Below are 21,398 nucleotides of genomic sequence, written 5' to 3'. Positions count from 1 at the left end.
CATTTGTAGAGACCTTATGTTATTTCGGAAGCAGGAGAGAGGAAAATGAGCAACGCCTTCCCGATACTTGAACCACGGGCCTCTCGAAGACGCGCTGAGCGTGCTGACCTATACACTACAAAGGCATGCTAAAAAGGCGAAAGAAATACTTTATACACGTATTTGGTAGTTCCAAATTCAGAATAATTTTAACTCAAATATTTTTATGGCAATTTCATGTTCATAGTTTTCTCGGTTCTGTCATTCTAAAATGAAGCTATTAAATTATGTTTTCATTACGGACGGCCCTTGAGGGCCAGTTAACACATAAGGCAGTAGACTGCTTTAAAAAATAATGACAACATATGTGAGGGATGCCTGTATGCAGAACTTTATCAAGTTCTACGTACTGTGGCTGGTATTCGCGTTACACATGAAGAAAACCCTTATGCAGTGAGTCCATTCCCTGGGTTTTGAATCCAGATCGAAACTACTAGTGTTCAGAGATTGATTTTACTGCTTGGCCGCTAATGGACCTAACTCAGGAAAGATGTATTGAAAGACTAAGAGAAAGTTTTTCGTATTCACTTGCATAAAAACTGAAGCTTCACCAGAGGCCCACTGGTTAAGACGCTCAGTAATGGAAGTTTGATCCGGGTTAGTCCCAGGCGAACAGACTGACAACATGATTAGTTTTGGTGAATTTCTCCATGTTTAACGTTAATACGAATTATTTTCCTTTAGAAAATCCTCCTAGAAGGCATTCCTCCTTTAGGCAGATAGCCTTTGTGTTCTTTGCGATATTCCAATAATCATAACCATTAAATCAAGGCATTCTTTGAAAATCAAAGAATTAACATGCAAATAGCCTATTCAGTAGCCGGAACAAAGCAGATTACAAAAGAATAGTATTCTCTAGTGCCTCATTAAATGATGTTTGGGATTTAAATAATATATTTTATTATTCCACTTTTTCTAATATAGATGAATTCATTGACTAGGAATCATCTTTAAAGTTATCGTAATCATAGCAAATAAAACGTAGGTAAAAAATTCTTTTCTCGGTAATCAAATTCATTAGTTGTTTGAATTTTTTTTTTTTTTTTTTTTTTTTTCATGAAAGAAAATTAAAACTATAATCCCTTTTCTGTTTGTTGATGGATGAGCTAATTAGTAATTCATATTTTAACTAAGATAAGAAAATATCTCGTATTGATTCTATAACTGAATAACTATCTGCGAAAAAACTTGTCATCTCCATACCTATGCCCCCCAAAACAAATAAATTCTTTTTCATTATTTTTATTTCTAGATGTACAATATTTCATGATAAAAGCAAATTGTTTTTTAATACTATGCAGAAGTAATAAACTATAAAATTACCGTTTGTTTCTAGAACGTCTCTCGTATAGATGTTTCTAGAGTGTCTCCATTAACTGATGTATTCATATTTGCGCTAAGTTCTTTTAAAAATATCTGCGCTGTGCGAAAAGAATGCTATGCAAGTGGTTAAACTAATAAAACCAGAATATGGCACACCACTGCAGGGCTATATCTAAGAGGAGGAATACCTTCTTAGAGGACTTTTTAAGGAAAACTGGCTAGTACCCTCGTGCTCAAAAAATAAGCAACAAGCATTAAAAGAAAAGGTACCCATGTAAAAAGGGAGTTAAAACATACATAGAGGTTGCATCGCTGAATGCAAATAGCTAACCAAAATTAGCATAAAACAATCAGCAACCTTGCAGTCACATCGCAACGCCTTATAAAAGGGCATGCCGTACCTATGCGTCAGTTCACAAGCAGCAATAGTTCCGTATAATCCAAAATAGCCAAAGCGGAAAGCATGAACCGAAGACACCATTTGCACGACGAAAATGCATTGGACGACTGCCGGGATGTTGCAAGCTGGTGTAAGACAACCCGCTGTTGCGAGAGAGCTAAATGTGCATCGTAGTCATCAATAGGGTGTGGAATCGTTACCAAAGGGATCGAAACCCCTGTAGAAGAAGTGGGGCTGGACACCGAAAAATTGCCACAACGGCAGATGATCGCTTCCTATTGCTATGTGCAAAACGCCATAGATCATTATTATTATTATAGATTACTAGCGTTGTATCTCTGTGCGGTTGCAGCACAACTTATATCCTGACGACCTGTGGTTTGTATTCCTTTGTCCCCATCGCATTTCAGAGCTTGGTTGAATTGGGCCCCGTAAACATTGCAATTGGGCACTAGAGATGTGGACTCACGCACTCTTTACGGATGAGTCTCGATTTAACATCCAGAACGATTCCCGAAGGGCAATGATATGGGAAGAGCCAGGGACACGTCGTCGGGCACCAAACATCGTCATAGAGACAGTTACAGAGGAGGCTTATTTTCATGGGCTGGGATAGCAACAAAAGACCGCAGTGACCTCTTTGTGATCCTGGTGATTCCGTCACAGCCGTCCAATATAGCGACAAAATTCTACACCCTCTTGTGCGTCTTTCTCGCTGCAGTTTGTACGGACGTGATATTTATGGACGATAACTCCCGCCCACATAGAGTTCTAGTGATGCGGAGTTATCTGGAGAGTGAAACCATTCCTCATCTGCCATGGCCTGCTAGACGAATCCTACAGAACATGTCAGGGACTTTTGGGGACGACAGATAACAGGTCACAGTGTGCCGTTAGGCACCCTCCACGAGCTCCGTCATCCATTAATACAGGATTGGGCGATACTGCCACAACAAGCGAGCAACGACACAATTGGTAGCTTGCCTCGCCGTTGTCATGCATGCATTTTAGCTAGAGAGTATCATACCCGTTATTATCGTGATGTTTTCATTGCACATTCTTCCGACCCATGTAGTCTTTCGCCGCGTTAATGGTCGCAATACATGTGTTTTTTTTTTTATGTATTTGCTTTATTGTTTGCTATTTTGGTCTAGTAAAGCCACACCAACCTCTTGGATCAACTTCACACATATCCATTAAATAGTTTTTGTTTTATTCCATATTTTGCCTTTGTTACTTAAATTGCTGGCAGAAGTGAATTTCCGTTACACAGCCTAGAACCTCTAAAACACTCCCGCAGCAGGTCTGTTTGATGGAATTTGAAACGCAAGGTAAATTTACGAGTGTGCAGCGATCTTAGCCTTTTGGCCACTGATGGTCCACCGAAATCGGAAGCATATTTAATAAATTCTTTAAACTATGCCATTGAATTGCTAAAAAAAAATTTAGAATACATCTGAAGTGTAAATTATACCATTCTGTTAGAAACTTTCATCAATGAACTTCCGATATTGATGGCCCTTTAAATGAGGATTTCTGAAAAGAGAAACTTATTGTTATTTTTAATCTACTAAATCCCTTTTAATTTCAAGTTCCATTTCCTAATTTCAGGTCTTTTAAAGTATTGTTGCCTGTGTACGGTTCGTAGTAGATTGAATGCACACAGAAGCTATGATAGCTCAGTAAACATTTATTTCACCAAAGTAAACACTTCACAGTTCTGGAACTTTCCACAAAAATAGTCGTACAGCTCTTCACAGTATCACAGAGTACAATCAGTAATTACACTTCAAGCAGCTAAGATCGTTAAACACATTGCAGTGCAAAGCACATCTAAAAAGCGAAGTTAACACGGAGATATCTCTATACTTCGAACTTAACGCTGACCTAAGCAACTACTCAAAAACTGATGCTCTTCAGGTCTTATATAGTTTTCAGAAATCTCTAGTACCTTCCATTTCTCGAAATTACTGTAAGCCATAGGAGGGCCGGATACTGGTACAGTTACATAGACGATCTATTACAGTTATTCAATGACAATACCCATTACCGTTATACAGGGACCTGACCAAAATGTGGTTAAATGGTCACTAAGTTTTGCGATTTTTGTCAATTTCTTGCCAAATTTGGCGACAAAATCAGTAGCCCAAACCACCGCTATTTTGGCATTATCTCATCCATTTAACGAGATAGCGATTTACTCAATGTCAAATAGACTTGCCTCTGTATTCTTATTTATCCGGCAGAGCATCTTCTCTTTCAAGCATTTCATGTTACATTTTACAAAAAGTACTACAGTTTCACGTATAATTTCATTAAAATTCATATCTACTAAATTCGTAACAGTGTTATTAAATGTATGGATTTATTAACGTCCGTCTAATTATGTAGTTAAAAGTGATAGTAATAAAAGAGAAATTGATTAGAAATGCGTGTTTTTTATGATTTAAATGAAAATTTTTAAAAAAAATTAATATTGTAATATTGACATTTATTTTGTGCAAAATGTGTTGAAATACAATATTGCTTTCGAAAGTAGTTGTATGAAAGAAGTGTTTCCTTTCTGTTTGAATACGAATGATTTCCAAATTAAGAAAAAAATTTATAATTTTAAAGCAAATTTTTAAACGTTGACATAATCTCAAGTAGCTAAACATATCTGAGTTTTAAAAAAGTGTAATTTTCCATGTCTTCTTTTTTTTCGTACTGAAAAATTAAGATTTACAGATTTAGTTCAAACAGAAACCATATAATTTGCATTAAAATTCTGATTGCTGTTTCTGTATTTTTAGCTGCGTTAAACAATTAAGCACTCATATAAAAAAATTTCTTTGATGAATACTATTCTGAGGGAAAATAAATGTCGTATTTGTTTTCCCATTCATCTTTTTTTTCGCTGTAGAATTTTAGATGAAATCTCTCATAAACAAAGAATGCTTGTTAATCAGGAATGGAATAAATATTCTGTTTTCTGTCTAGAGCCGTGTTTCCCAACGTGGGGCCCAGGCTCCACAAGGGGGCAATTCGAAAATGGACTCGTCCAGAGTTTAAGGAGACAAAGGACGTTCTAAATATGTTTCATGAGGTGAAAGGTTTTCGAAATTTCATTTTTTATTCCCCAAAATAAAGAAAAATGTAAGTGATGTATACGTAAAAAAGTGTTTTAATTGCGGTACATTTTAAATATTTTATAAAGAATTCTCCCTGTAGACATAGACATTTAAATGCTTTTAAAGGCATTTAAATAACTGACACATTATGCTTTCCAGACGTTACTCGGACATTTCAGCCAACGAATTTATTTTATTTTTTACTGTAGGAATGGCAACCGGTATATTATTCTTTCCTTGAATGGCAACAGCAGCTGCTTTCAGCTTTGTTTATATTAATCTTATATTTATTTCTTTAAGCCCGTAGTGAAATGAGGGGTGCAAGCAAGAAAAAAACGTTCGACGGTATTCGGAGGCATATTTAAAATTTGGTTTCATACCCTGTCCATTAAATGGTCAATTTTTGTCTTTTATGCCAGTAATGCCTGACCAACGAATCAATGAAACTAGGTCGTCTTGAGGCACATTTGAACAGGGTTCGTAGCGGTCCTTACAAGTGCTTATAAGTCCTTATATTTGAAAATAAAATATAAAGGCCCTTATAGGTGCTTACTTTTTCTTTAAAGCCCTTATTTTTTTGTTTTTAATGCTTATTTTTTGCTTTTAGTGCTTTTTTTAATCATTTGTTTTTAATGAACGCGCATTTTTCCCCGTACCAAAGCCGAAACTAAATAAACAACTTTTCTTTCTTATATGCAACGTCAGATGGTGAATCATACTCCCGAAAATTGCCTTTCCCACCTTTCCTCTGCATTAACGTAACCTATGGTCACCTATGGTGCGCGCGAGAGTACAGACAGGTGGTGCACGTCGTTCTATTGGCCAAAGAATTGCGAAAACGTAGAAAATTCCGGTACATTCGGTATTCTTTTCCTCCCTCCCAAATACTACACACGTTTGAATTTCTATCAAGATTTTAATAATTTGCATTCTCGTTCCGCGTGGTCAGTGTTTATTATGATCGTTATGCTTATATTATGAGCATATGTATGAATATTTATAATCATATAGTTGCAGTAACTGCTGAAGTATAAACTTCCAAAAATGGGTGTGTTTTTACACAGATTAGCTTTCTAAGGAATAATATTCGGAATGGCTTAAATAAAAGGAAAGTAATCGAATAGTCAAAATAATTTCATTTTCTTTGCCAATACATTATACAGTACGGAGGTTGGGAGTTTCTCCGCAAAATCTCTAATATTGAAGCAGCGGACTTTTTTTTTGTCACTGTCCAATTTGGATTGTATAGGACTAAAAGTTTTTGCGGTTTACCCAACCCAAGCGAAGATTGATTCTATTCCGGAAATTTAATACAGTCTGTTGAAAATTATAATCAGAAACACCCCAGATTAGTAAGTCTCTTTCTTTTCCTTTATTTAGTTCTTTTTTCTCCGAATACCGGCAGGTGTTAATTCCGATTGCGTAATATCACATATGGAAGAATTACGCCGCACGTATTGCGCAATAACGTTTGCGGTATTTTGCATTGATAATTAATTTTGATGTTCAGTCTGAGATTTGTTTATGCACACTTAAAAGAGTTTTATTGTGCTTTCTAAGCAGAATATTTCTCAGTTCCGTTGGTTTTTATATGATGCACATATCGAAATGTCAAAATCATTTATTTAGCCTAAATTTAAATCTAAAGAACAGCTACTATCTCCCCCACTCCTCTTTTTCCAGTTACTATCCGGAATATTCGGGAATTTCCGAGTATGTGGGTTAGTTAAGCTTTTACTGCTAAAGGATGACTGAATGAAGCAATTTCCGTCTTCTGATTTCAGAAATGTGCCTTTTTTTTTACTTAAATTACTTTGCTTGGGATATATGTTAAGGGAAAACTGTTATGCAATGAAAATTTCGAAAATGTTCAGAATTTTGATTTAAGTTAAATTATTTAAATATTAATATGAGTGAAAAAATAAATTGTATTTATTATTAGGTGCCAAACGAATACAATTAATATGGCTTATTATTATTTATTTTCTATATTTTCAACTGAAATATCATCATTAAATTTTGTAATATAGTTTAGTTCTGCATAGTTTTTTTTTCTCTCATTGTAAACTAATTCTGTAAATTGAACTGTCATTTAAAATTTTTTAAAAAAAGTTAATTGTTTTCCATTGTTGAGGTAATGCTCAATCTCTTAATAAATATTGCATTGCTCATATTTTAAATTACAAGTCTAATTTTTCTTTTAAAGTTATGCAGTTGTGTATAATGTAATTAGACAGGTGCTTATTTTTTTCCTTAAAATGTGCTTGAAAAGTGCTTATAGGTGCTTATGTTTTTAACTAAAATGTGGCTATGAACCCTGTTGAAGGTGAAACATAATGCTGATATTAATTCGGATTTGAATTATTTTCACACTGTAAAGAAAATTTTTTAAAAAAGAGTAATATTAAAGTCTCTATTTACTGCTCATAGTGCAACTGTTAATCGTGCTCTTGAGGCTATTTATCAAATTTCATTACTCATCGCTTAATCTGGGAAAAGCCGTACTATAGGGGAGAATTGAATCAAACCATCAACATCAGCATTTAAAACTGTTCTAGAAAAATATGACAATGACGTTAAAGCTATGCCACTAAATAACAATACTGTTTGCAGAAGAAAGATTAAATGAGTATATTGAAATACAACTTGTTGAAAAGCTGAAAAAAAAAATTTCGGTGCAAATGGATGAACCAACTTTGAGAGACAGTGAGGCCGTACTTGTAACTTATGTAAGATATATTCATAAAGGAGATTTTGCCGAAGAAATGTTCTTCTATAAATCATTAGAAAGCACCACTAGCTCCAAAGATATTTATAGTAAGCTACAAAATTACTTAGATATAAAAAATATACCAATAAAAATATAATACATCTTGTACTGCAGATGGTGCTCTTAATATGATGGTTGAAAAATAAAATAAAGCAGGGAATAAGAAAAAGGGTTGCTTAAAATTGATAAAAGATGAGAATCCAGAAAATGCTTCTTGTGCATTGTGTTATTCATAGAGAAAACCTGGTAGCTAAAAACAATTCGCCTGTTCTAAATGAAGAACTAAATTCAGTTATAAAGTGTATCAATGCTATTAAAGTTAGGGCCAAATGTGAACGTCTTTTCAAGTTATTTTAGGGAGAACAAAATGAAGACTATATGAGACTTGTACGTCACACTGAAGTAAGAAGGCTGTCGAAAGGGAACTGCTTGGAAAGATTTATGGGACTATTTGATACTCTTAGTTATTTTATAAGCGACAAACCTGAAATGAAAAATCCGTTAACGGATGATAACAAGCAATTGTGGGTTATTTAGCCGATATCTTTGAAAAATTAAATATATTAAATAAACAACTTGCAGGAGCAAATAAAACTTATGTCGATGCAAAAGGAAGATATTTGGTTTCATTATCTTTGTTGAATTATGTCAGGCATATACTATTTACTACAAAAATTGTGAAAAGTCTCATTGACTCGAAAAATGTAACGTGACTACCGCTATACTTGTTATTGTCGATCATCTGAAAATTTTGTCGGCTGATTTAAAAGATTTTGTAACTTAAGACAAATTGATTTCCCAACTTGGATGATGCAGCCAATGCTAGTGGATTTGGTTGATATTTTAAATATGCAGAAAAAGGAGAACTCGCAGAAATGCAAAATGATTAGTGAATTAAAACTTTATTTAATTAAAAGGAGATTATTTGTTTAATTCCTCTAGACCAGTGTTTCCCAACCTTTTTTGTGCTATGCCCCACCTAATCAACTTATAAACAAATAATCTCCTTTTAATTATGTATGCAATGCATTTCAATTTAAACTTTAAAAAATATTAAAACGTATAATGAATGACTTTGTAAAGTTCAAAAACTTATATAAACGCAAGAAGGCGAATTTCACCAAATGTAGACCTTGGCGCAGAAGCGGCAGCAAAAGAAACTCGCCAAGATGGGCAGCTGGGTGAGGGGAAAGGAAGAGGTGTGGTGTGTGCGAAATGGCATATTCTGCCCAAGTTTCTCTTCTGTAAAATATTATTATTATTGTATTTTTATGTGTGTGTGCAAAATAAATTCTTTCGCTGAAGCTGTTGTGTTTATTTATTGATTGGCCATTTATTACGAATTAGCACAAGTTCTATGTTGTGGAATGGTGCTTTGTGAAACCGAAAGTGGATGCATTCATCGTCACGAGTAAATTATCGGTAAACTTTCCTGACTTTAACTTGAATATATAAATTCTTAAAACATTCTGAGAGTGATCTGCTGCATGATCTCTTTATTTAGTGTAATAAACAAAAGTCAGACTTGACAAATATTTGCGACTTTTAACCTGGAGAAACTTCAAAAGAATCGTGGTTTTTGCAATTTATCATTTTATTTATATAGAAACCTATATCAGCAATAGTTGGAAATCGCAGTACTCTTCGAAAAGGAATTTAAATTTATTCATCCTCTGTTAGCTTTACTTGATCCAAATTTTCCTTGTTTAACAACGGGGTTGGAAAAAGAAGACATGCAGCAATAACAAGACTTTCATCTCGATATTGCAGTTAGAAGTTGTCTAAATAATCCGAGAAACTCAATAGTTAGAGCCTAATGACTCACGATCAGTTTATTCTTCTCGGCACTGTAGCTTATAATCTCATTAGTCTTAGAATGAAAATATGAATTAAATGTTTCATTTGTTTCTCAAATTCGAAATACTTTTATTCAACAGAGATGAAAAATCATCCGCTGAACATATAACTTTTTTGATGAACATATAATTTTTCAAGATTGCTTTTTTTCATTTCGTTTAACAGAAAGATTTTAATGTATTAAGCCTGTAGAAACATTGCACGAAATATATGCATGCAAATACACTACAGAAAGTAAATGCAAGCTTGTTTGTATTAGAAACGTAACAGAAAGACTTATTACCACGTTGAGAGTATTGTAATTTTTCATATTGGGAAAGGCATTCCCAGGCTTCCCTGTAAATTTCCTTAGTTCGTTTCGATCTGGGTTGTGAGATGATTGTAAGTAAGCCGTAGTAATGTAAAGTGGCCACACGTCCCGATTTTGGCGGGATAGTCCCGCTTTTTGGAGGACTGTCCCGCGTCCCGCCGATTTTTAAAAATGTCCCACTTTTTAGAAAACATCTGCATTTCTTCTTTTAAATGTCCTGTAAAAATATATTGCCTATTATTTATTAATTATTATAGTAAATATAAAGAAATAAAAAAATACATAAACAAAAAAAAAAAAAAAAAAAAAACACATAAAATGCATGCAGAGTAAACTAAGTTAGGCGATGTAACGAGTTAGATTTACTCGGTGGTGTTCGATCATTGTTGTTACGCTTCGTCAAGGAATATGTATTGTTAACGGAGGATCAACTAGCATTAGCTGAAGGGCTATTTGCTTTCCACATAAACCACAATCAAAGTTTCAGATCAATTGATTGTACTTCGCAAATGATCAAAACGTACGACAAAAAATTTGCACGTGCAAGGACAAAAACCGAAGCAATTATTTGTAATGTGTTTTCACTATATTCGATTTCACAATTGCAGAAAGAATTAGATAAATGCACATTTATATCCATATATTATGATGCTTCCAACCACAAGTATTTAAAATTATTTTCCTCAATTGTTAGACTTTTTGATCCAGAAACAGGGATTAAAATTAGAATATTAGATTTTATTTCATTGCCGGGTGAAACTATATAAATAATTTTTGATTCAATAATTACTATTTAAAAAACAGGGTGTACTCCAACTGCGCTAATGAAAATCCCCCCCGGGTCGAGCTATAGTCCAACTGCGCCAATCAGAATTTCTTCCCCCTGCTGCCTACAGGGTTACAATTTAACATTTCGAAGTCAATTGTAGCCAAGAGGAAAATAAAAATAATTTGAATAATAAAATTATTGCCTATTGTGAGGCTAACACTAACGAAACCTTTGGTGGAAAAGCTAGAAGAGGCATTAATTACGTTTTTACGAAACTAACGAACATTTGAACCAAAAAATTATTGGAGTAGGTTGTGCAGCGCACATTCTACACAATACTATTCAAACAGCGTCTGACTTACTTCCAGTGGATCTTGAAAATATTATTGCAAAAATTTATTCGTATTTATATATGTATATATATGTCATAATAAGAGCAAAACAAGGAAAAGACGGAACACTGTAGATGCGTGATTAGACCCATACTGAAGAAGAATTTGATTGGGTAGTATTTAAAGAACTTGGCAGTCGAGGCAGTTTTAATCCCAATTGATATTTGTGGCCACAATCACTTGGCACTCTAGTCGTGTCTTTCCACAGAGGATTTACATTTTTGATATTGCTGAGATAGAAAGCAAGCCAGCGAAATTACATCTTAGCACAGCACAGAGCAAAAGCTGAAGTGCGTAGTTATGCAAGATGGAGGCACGCGAAGAGAAAAGTTTTGGTTTACAAGGACAGTTTCAGTTCCCAATGATTACGTCATCAGAGCTGCGCCGATCATAGAGTGATCTAGAAATGACGCAATGCAAAGAAGTTATTACGATTTTAGAATAGAGAGGAAGAATTAATGTTTATAGTTTAATCTATAATTTTGATTCATATATTTTTATCTTACATATATATATATAGTATGTATATATATTTAAACAAATTTAAATTCTAAACAAATACGTATAAAAGTAAAAAAGTAGAAAAGCAAATTTAAATTCTAAAAAAAGGAAAAAAAGCCAAAATAATTTAAAATAATTTAAAAATATGCAAACATGTAAAAGATTTAATTCTCGAACTAATCTACAATATCATTTAAATTCAGAAGCATAAGCAAATCAAGTGTAAAATCTATCTATGAAAATAAATCTACTAATTTAATAAATTAAAATTATATTAAACAATTTTTTTAAAAAAATGCATATGTGAATGATCGTAGAGTAGGCAGGAGACAGACTTATCAAGGGGAAGTTGCCTCCAAACCTAACTCTCCAATCATTCAATTCGTGTTTCGTCATTCATGCAGGCAAGGATAAAAGTCAAAACCAAAATTAATTCCAATAAAGTGGTACTCTTAGAAATTAACATTTAAGTATTAACATTTAAGAATTAAAGTTCAAAAAGGAAAATACTAATTACGTCTTTTGAGAAACAAGCAAGTAAAGTCAAGAATTAAACTTTTTCTTAAAAAATTAAATTTTTTAAAAATTAATTTTTTATAAAATAATAAAAAAATTTAGAAACCAATGTATTTTAGAAATCCTTGTCTACAGAAACTTCCCCTACACGAATATGCATATCAATAAAAAGAAACTATAAAAGAACTATACATAATCTATATAAACCAATAAGAAACAAAAAGTAACAAAAAGAACTATATATACATACTGTGCGTGTTGAAAGCTTGGAGGATTTATGTGAAAGCGCAGAAATCAAATATAAAAGAATTGGGTGACATTAAAAAAGGATATTTTATGGGAATATGTGGAAAACTCTTTTTAATATATTAGTAACATTTTCCGAAAAATAATATTTGCGAAAATGATCTTTTTGATAAGGTGTCGTTGGTAAAAAGAAAGAAAGAAGAAAATAATAAATGTTGGTTGTCTGCAAATGTGGAAAGAGACAAAAATGCACGGAGTTATTCCTCCATTTTAAACAGAATAATATTCTTTATGGAAATATTTTGAAAATGGTAGTACTCGCGCTCTCCCTTTTAGGAACAAATGCAGCAGCAAGACGTGTTTTTTCTAGTATCAATAAAATATGGACAATTGAAAAAATGCAGTTGAACATTAAAACTTTAAAATCTGTATTAGGGTAAAATATAATTTGATCAATTCATGTGAGAAATTTCACGACATTTTAATAAATGATCCGAATGTATTGAAAAGTATTCACTCAGATAAAAAATATGACCGTGAAAAAAATCATAATTTTTTAATAAAATTTTTAATTAATTAAAAAGCATAATATTCAAATTATAGTTTTTACAAATATTTTTATAGTTACCAATAGTTAATAATAAAAATATTTTTGTATATTTATAGACAAATATATGAATGTATACAATAAAATATATTCTTTTTTGAATTATTGGTCTGCTTACATAATTACAATTCTCATTTCATTCCATTTGTCCCGCTTTGTCTCAATGAAAATGTGGTCACTTTATAGTAATGGTATCTTTAATGCTCACGTGACACTAAGCATTAAGTGTCTTAAATATGTTTATTGTCACACTCAGTGTACTATATAGCTGATTGTACCAAGTATATCCATGTAACTCAGTCATATATTTACCTGTATTGTAATTATCTACAGAATTCTTTAATTGTTCACGCCTTTCAAGCCAATTGATAGTATTTAAGTTGTATCGATATATCTCTAGGTTTGTACATGTGGAAAGTGAAATTATTCTGCTCAACCGCATTGCATCCTTCCTTCATCCTTTAAACACCAACCCTTCTGGCATTCGTTTTTGCACTCTTCACAGCACTCGTCTTGCACAAAACATACTAAAATATGTTTAACATTAAAACTTTAAAATCTGTATTAAGGGTAAAATATTAAGGGTAAAATAATCTTTGACATTTGTAAAGGACTGAAATATAATAGTTCCCCCCTCCCATTGGCGGGCACTTGGCTATGCCGGCATCGGAAACTCCTAAGACCAGATGTGGTGGTCTATTTATTATGGAGGCACCTAATAAGTGGGCCACCATTTCCTCCTATGAAGAGACAGACAATTTTTACATTCATGACTTCGCCGGTATTCGAATCCGGGCCCTTCGGTATCGCCGTAAGGCTCCCCTTACCACTATACCGTCTGGGCGGCTGAAATACAATAGTTTACTTGCCCCTCCGCCAGACATAGGCCTTCGGAGCCTGCAATCCAGGAACTTTTGTTACAAATTCTTTCAGCTGGGCCACTTGGCGATATACTAACAGCACCAATGGATCGGCTTCGCCGCTGTCGGTAGAAAGAAGCAATTTATCAGGAAGCCAGGTAGCCGACTAGCTAAAGCCGTAAAAATGTTAGTAATATTCGCATTTTAGCAGTCGAATCAGTACTGTGTGGAAATTTTCATAGTTTCTTGCCATCTTCCGTATCAATGTGAATCAGTATTCCTAAGAAAGTCCTCCTTGAAAGCACTTCTTTTTCTTCATCTGTGACCCTTGCATATTTTCTCATAACTGTAATTAATCAATCTGGAAAAAAAGCAGTAAGTGTAACTCTTTTTTTTTTTTTTTTTTTTTTTTTTTTTTTTCAGTGGTAGAGACTAGGTTTTTCTGTAGTAATGAAATGCAGGCTTTCTATCCAATTCATTGGACTACCTTTTTGAATTCGAAATAGCATTACATGAGATGATTGCTGAGATTAGCGTCTTTCTGACGATTCTAAGGGTTGATTTAACTTATATAACTAACCCACAGAAATGTTCTATCATAGCTTTACTTAAAGAGCTGTAGTCATATGACTGTCAAAACAACTTCAATGTTAATCTTTGAAAGACGAATCGATCTCATGGACATTCCATCAGCTGAAATGCTTTAGTTTCTTGTGGTCTACAGTATTATATTAGCCATCTGTAGATGCTGATGTCCCGTCCAGTATTCATTTAAATTCACCTCTTTGTTACATGTTTACAAGTTTGTAGAAACTCTTTTTCCCTCTCCCGCTTCCTTGAAGATCTTCGACGAGATGGATTACTGTTACTCTGACATCGCCATAAAGCACTCCTCTCTCACTAAAACCAACTAGGAGAAGCTGTATGGTAACTGGAAGAAATCCCACAAAAACGCTCCAACATCTAAATAAATAATAAATAATATCTAAATAAATAATAAATAACATCTAAATAAATTTAATTTTACAAAAACACCCATATAAAAGACTTAGTACAAGTTCTGGATTGGGGATAATTATTTCCTTAAATAACTGCTAGTTTTTATTCCTTTACGCATATTTAAAAATTTATAATAATACTTAATATAATCGTTTTTCTTATTCATTTTTTTAATATCTGCAAACCGAAAATGTAGTTTTATTCTTTGCTTCGAATTTATTTCATATAATGACATATTTTTATCAGATCTAAATATGATTGTTATCTAATAAAAGTGAAAATTAATGAATCTGTCTTATTCGAGAAAAGCTTCTGATATGAAGCTAAAAAGTGTTTTAAAATTTTTAGGTGTGGTTATTAATCAGATTTTATCTAATTTAATCTAGGCAATATTCTAAGAGACAATCTAGATAAATCTAGATCTATGATTCGAAGATAATCTCATTTCTGAAGCTAGAGTGACGCTTTTACTGGATTTATGTGAATAGTTGTAGTTTTTCTTAAATTCTCACAATTGCCGGAGTTTCGCAAGTATTCTATTTAATACTTTTATTTTTTCTTAGGATACGAGAGATAATAACTTCTCCTCTAATCTATTATTTTTAGATAATAAAAAATTGCGAAAAAAGCATTTCATGATTGATTTGTAGAGTTATGAATTTCGTATAACTCTTTGGAAGTGCCAGATAAATTGGATTCTTAATTTTTATCTTAAAGTATTTTTTACAGTAATTTTCCAAAAAGAAATTTTTAAGGGGAGATTATAAAGGTTTTGCATATTTATATGTGAGTAATTTTAATGTCTCGAAGAGCACAGAATATTATCAAAAGACGAAATGAATTCTTTCACGTCAGCTAAAAATTTGAAAAGCTGAATTTCTGAATTTTGCTCTCGAAAACACTAATCTGACAACTGAAATGACTTATGAATGAATAACTTGAAATGGCTATGTATATGCACGCACCTTAATAAAAAGAATTTTTTGTGGTGAAGAATTTTTGTACTAATGAATTTCTGAATAAAAACTTTTCAAAGTCTTAAACATTTTTAAAGAGTATTTTAATTTGTGTAACTGTTTTAAAACTATTTGCGCTAAATTAATTTTTTCCACTTTCAAAATTAGGTGAGACACACAGGCAGGAGCTCTTATCCGAGAATTCTGGATGTTGACAATTCCGCCGACTCGGAAGAAGAGAAGGACAGTATCAGCCGGCAATTTGAATTCACGGTAGACGGTGATGATGAGGATGATGATGATAAAGACAAAGACGATTTTGTGATAGAGGACTCGCATCTGAATGATGATACAGACAACAGCGTTGAAGTTTTGCCTACTCGTGAAGTTCACGAGGATGATATCGACGACGACGACGATGATGACCAAGACGACGAAGATTTCGCGGTCGAGGAGGATGTGAACGAGGATTCCATGTTTGAAAATCCTGAGGAGGAAGCAGCGCAAGTGATATACGGCGATCACGTGTTCCTTTATTGATAGATATTTTTTACTTTTTGCCTTATTTGGAAAATTTATTACATTTTATTTATTCTGATACTCATGTCTGGCGAAAGGAACTGAGATGTTTATGCTTCTGGCGATGTGGAATATTTTTGCTTTGATGTGAAAGGATTGAATTTAAGAAAAGCTTTCGAGTCACTCATTTTTTCCCTCATCTTAAATGTAATTCTTATATTAAGCAAGAATATTCAGAAGTATTGAAAGCTGTGTATAAGTGTTTCTTATTCATATGTGTTTTATGTAAATTTTAAATTTTCTTAATGCAGCTACATTTGATTCAAGAAATTTTTTATTTGCGCCGCGTTGTGAAATTGTGGCTCAAATGGAAGACGTGTCTTATGTGATGTAAGAATGTGTTACATGTTTTTATTTGCAAGCGTTTGCAAATAGTTATATTGAACTAATCTCAAAATATGTTGTAAGCTATCCTAGATTGTTTTGAAACAAAAGCATATAAAATTATTTATAAATGTAGCTTGAATGGCGAGTTTTTCTTGATTGTGTAATGATATAATCATCAATCACCATATTGAAAATTTCGTGAGATGTTGAAAGAGAGCATATATAAATAACGAAATAGCTCTTAAATAAAGAAAAAATAGTTAATAATGTCACTTACCATTTTCTATGGAGAAAAAGCAAATGAACTAATTAACTGTTTTAAAACATAATGTTTAAACTGTCATAACATTATGCTGTTTAAACATTATGGTTTAAAACTCTTCAACAAACTTGTGTTTAGTTAAATGCTCTAAAATTATTATTTATTGTTTTGTACTACAAACCTTTTTACTGTTTCGGTAAAGAATTAAATTGTAACGAATTTAAATATATAATAATTTTGTATTATTTGTACGCGCATGCATATGAATTGGTCTTGAGAAGTATCCGAACTGGTGCCAAATTAACATCATTTTCAAAAAAGATCTAAGGGGAACTTTTGTAATGGTGCCAAACTGTTATTAATATCTTATTAAAAATATGAATTGAGAGACCTAGATGAGTTACAGCATGCATTAATAAATAAGAAACAGTTCAACTCATATTTTTCATATTTTATGACTCAAAATCTTAAGTGTTTACTTTAGTTGTATACTATAACCAAGCATTATTAAAAGTAAATGTGTTATATAAAGAAATATTACATTTTTTATTTAAAAAGACCATATATATGATAAAATATATCTATATCCGTATTATATCTTGATAATAAACAATTCGTAAAATGCTCTTGAAAGATAATTCTTTCAAGAATTGATCTTTTCTGAACTCTTTTAAGATTTCAATTCTTGAAATTTAATATTTTGACTTTTCCCCTAAAAGCCATTTTATTTATACCCAAATTTTCATGATACGGTTGTATCACAAAAGAACTGTGTTATGGTCATTATTTTTCAGTTACTCTTTTTCAGTCATGAATACTGGGGAAGGGAGTGTTAATTTTCGTTTCTGAATTTCTGTATAGTTCCAATTTTGTATTGTGATTATGGTGTAATTGAAGATTTTTAATATCACAGCCAATATTTTTATAGCTTTGATATTTACGAATATAGTTTAATAATCGTTCTACCAGTCTGACTTCTAAATATGTATGCTTTTATTTTGCAAAAAGCATTTATGAAGGTTGCAGTCTTTATGAATAAGTTTATATTAACTTTGAGAAAAGCATTTTCAAATTTAGTGTTTATTTTAGCATATTAACTAAACGTTGATGACATAAAATCGTCGTTAGGACATTATATGAAAGAGAAGCGCTGATTAGAACTCATTTTGTCTTCTTTTTAATTTCATCCTCATCCGTATTTAAATATACATTTCATTTCTATTTTTATTCTGAGACTAACTAATAAAAATTCATAGCTGCGTGAAAAGAATAATTGGGAGCAGTATTCGCCTTTGTTTAGTATCTTCCCTAACAATCGTGAGTATTATTAGAAATACGTATCTGTCAACTGGGCTGATGTTAAATTAGCATAGCTTAATCATGCAAACAAAAATTATTCGATAAAATATTTTAAAAGATCACAGAAACCATGCTCACAGTATATCTCACAATATAATTATTAAAAGCGAGTTCTGAAATCTCATCCAAATAGCATTCTTTCCCATCGCCCCTATTGAAAGGGTCTGAGTGTTTTGGCAGTCTGCCATCGAATTTTTATTCCCCATGGTCAGGTAATAGGCGCTGTATTTCAGAATTGTAGCAATCCATATTTGGCCTATTTGTTTATTCTCTGATGCATATTTATCAATTTTCTTGTGCATTAATATTCTATAAGTAATGAAAATGAAAGTGGATCTTTTCAGCAATGCTTAAGTATTTACTTTTGTTCTAACTACATGAAATGGTAGGTTTTTTTTTTCCTCGTGATAAAGATGTATGATTCTCTTATGAAGCAGATTATTCTCGATATAAGACAGATTATCCTCGATATGAGGCAGATTCTTGGTTGCATTACAAATCAGGAAAATAAATTTCCTTCGTAGGAAGAGATGTTTGGTTTAGCTTTTTTTTTAAATAAGTATCATGACCGTTTGCGCTTGCGCACAACTATCATCTTTTGTAATTTTTGCAAGATCTTGGTGATTGTGCTCGTTACCTTCTAAATTCAAGCAATTGATTAATTTGATTGTGTAAGGAAAATAACGTGTGCTGTTTTTCTATCGTCCTGTTAAGTATGTAATTGTCCTTATGTAGACTGTTTTCTATTCAAACATTCATTCGCTTGTTTTCCTACTTAAGAAATAATTTTTAGCTTTTTTAAAGAAATAATTGTTTCTTTTTCTTTTGCTTACATTTACAATTTCGTTCGTGTTAATTGCGCAAAATTCATTGTTTATGAAGCTGAGCGATCATGTTTATCATTTTTTATTCCTGTTTTCTTTGAAGAGCAAAGAATATGCTATTTTTCATTAATTTTTTTTGCCATATTTTTATTTTTCCTTGCAAAAATGTTTTATTTAGTTTGTATTAAAGTCTTAAATTTGGAAAATGAAGTTAATTTAATCTGTTCTTTATCACACATATCAAAACGGTTATTTTTGTTTTTAAATGATAACGTTTTGACTGTGTATTGTAATAGACAAGGGCTGCTAATAAAGTTGTCGTCTGTGAGATAATTTCAAAATTAAATATTAACTGACAAAATACTCATATTCAGCTTGAATCATGACTCTTTTGAATTCTTTTCTAATTTTACAAATCCAAAAGAGTTTTTAATTTACTGTTATTATTGTATTGCATTTTCCAATTTTACATATCAAATGTGTCTTTCTTTACTGCTTCTTAAGATGTCTTAATGTGATATGCATTTTTGTTATTAACCAGAAAATTAAAATTTATAACTCAGTAACCATTTGTGAAAATGTATCGATTTGTTCTACGGAAGAAATCTCTTCTTGGGGAAAAAAAAAAAAAAAGGTGTTTTACATTCCTAAATAAAAAAATTAAACGAATATAGAAACGAATTAATTTAAATAGAATTTAACCGAATATAATCTACTTTCTATTTTATTTATGAAGTGCAGTACGCTTAAATTTTAAGAGCAGTGTAATGAATATTATAAATGTTTGAAATATTGGATTAACTATCTGTTTTGAAACCTGCGCCCGAAAAATGTTGCTTGAACTCTTCATATAAATATATGTGTATTTTCAAGTAAAAACATGTTATGATGTATGTAAGATTATATTAGCTTTGCTTTATCATTCTCTGTTACCTAATATTTTGAACAAATATTTGATTAAAATTATGTTAGGGATGCATTGTTGGCGCCTTTTGCCGAAATGCCTATTTTGCGCGAGTTATAAAGCCGATAAAGTCTCGTGAATGGAAACCATGTCATGTTTAAATAAATTCAAGGTTATTCTATTTTGACTGGAAACTGGTAAATGAGTCGCCAATAATCTCCAAAGGTAATCCTCTATCCCTAACTGAACAGTAATCAAAAACTTATTTCTATTAATTAGGGATTTTAAAATTATAATAAACGTTTTGCTTTTTAAATAAGCTGTAGTGGCATGTATTTAAGTATGTTTGACGGAGTGACCAGAAGAGCATTGTAGGTTGTAAAAACCATTTTGGATTATTAGTTTTATTAATTATGTTATTGTTGTTATTAGTTACTGATTTTGAAGAGGTAACAAAGCATTTATATTTAAAGCACTGTATAGTTAAGTGCTTTGAGTGAGAACTGTTCAATTACTGAAGTCATATCTGCTGTTGAAATCACATTGTATATATATATTTGTGTGTTAATAAATGTACGTTTTGTAGTGTATATTGTGTTCCTGATAATGTTTTAGTACAGTTTGGTAAAATGCTATCCAAGGAAAGGCTTTCATGAAAAGAATTAACAAGAATAAATGATTCTATCCCGAGCTGCTTAACAAATAGCATTAAAACTAGCTTTTATTAATAACGGTAATCCTGTAAATGTTCTTAATTACAATTTGGATATATTGTAAATTATAAGTATTTTAAATTAAGTGAGGTAGGTTGTTTTAAAAAAAATGAAGATTTGCAGGTACTTCCATGCTACAGCGGCTACCCCTCGCTAGTCTCCGGCAGTGAAAAGTCTAAAAGTGTTTAACGTGCAGATTTCGAAGGGTGTCGAAGGCTTATGCGGTAACCAGTGTAATAAGGAAGTACCCATTTAAATTATTAAGAAAGCCGTTTATTATTTTTAAATCACCTAAGCGTAATTTGATAATTAAAGTAGATAAACTAAAATTTTATATCACTTGTAATAGCAACACTCTTGAAACTAGTTATTTCCCAGGCCGAGTAGAAAATAAATTGCATCTTTACGTTTCACACAATGGCATTACTTTTTACGTGGATGATAACTGCTGATAGTGTAACGGTTAAGAAATGTCGGAAGGAGTCCTCCAAAACATCAAAAACAGTTATTCACAATGTAATTAGTATTTGTACATACAAGGTGCAATTTGTTGTAGGATGGAAGTAGTGAAAGTGAACAAATTAGAATTAAATATTAATGTAAAATTTTAATACATAACCAGACAGATCCGGAATCACTACAGCCTCAGGTTTAAGTTCGATAAAAACAAATTTTAGATGCTTAAATCCAATTATTGTGAACAGATGTACAAGATAAACATACAAATTCAAACATTCGTATCATTTGTAATATTTCCACTAAATTATTTATTCAT

At 32.1% G+C, this 21,398-nt stretch overlaps 1 protein-coding gene across 1 annotated transcript in view; it reads left to right on the top strand.

Moving 5' to 3' along the window:
- LOC146997252 (uncharacterized) overlaps nucleotides 1-20,500 on the top strand; it is a 134,546-nt gene extending 114,046 nt beyond the window's left edge. Inside the window, exon 3 of the mRNA XM_085817133.1 lies at nucleotides 15,824-20,500. Coding sequence (XP_085673259.1) covers nucleotides 15,824-16,195 — 372 coding nt within the window. The 3' untranslated portion in view covers nucleotides 16,196-20,500. The remainder of the gene's footprint in view (nucleotides 1-15,823) is intronic.
- The last annotated feature ends 898 nt before the right edge of the window (nucleotides 20,501-21,398 follow it).

This window comes from Stegodyphus dumicola, chromosome 5 (genome assembly GCF_044657685.1).
Source record: "Stegodyphus dumicola isolate Sdum_Otavi_A_Nest chromosome 5, ASM4465768v1".
Lineage (NCBI taxonomy): Eukaryota > Metazoa > Arthropoda > Arachnida > Araneae > Eresidae > Stegodyphus > Stegodyphus dumicola.
The sequence above is the reverse complement of the archived record's forward strand: the minus strand, read 5'-3'. Positions and strand labels throughout refer to the sequence as shown.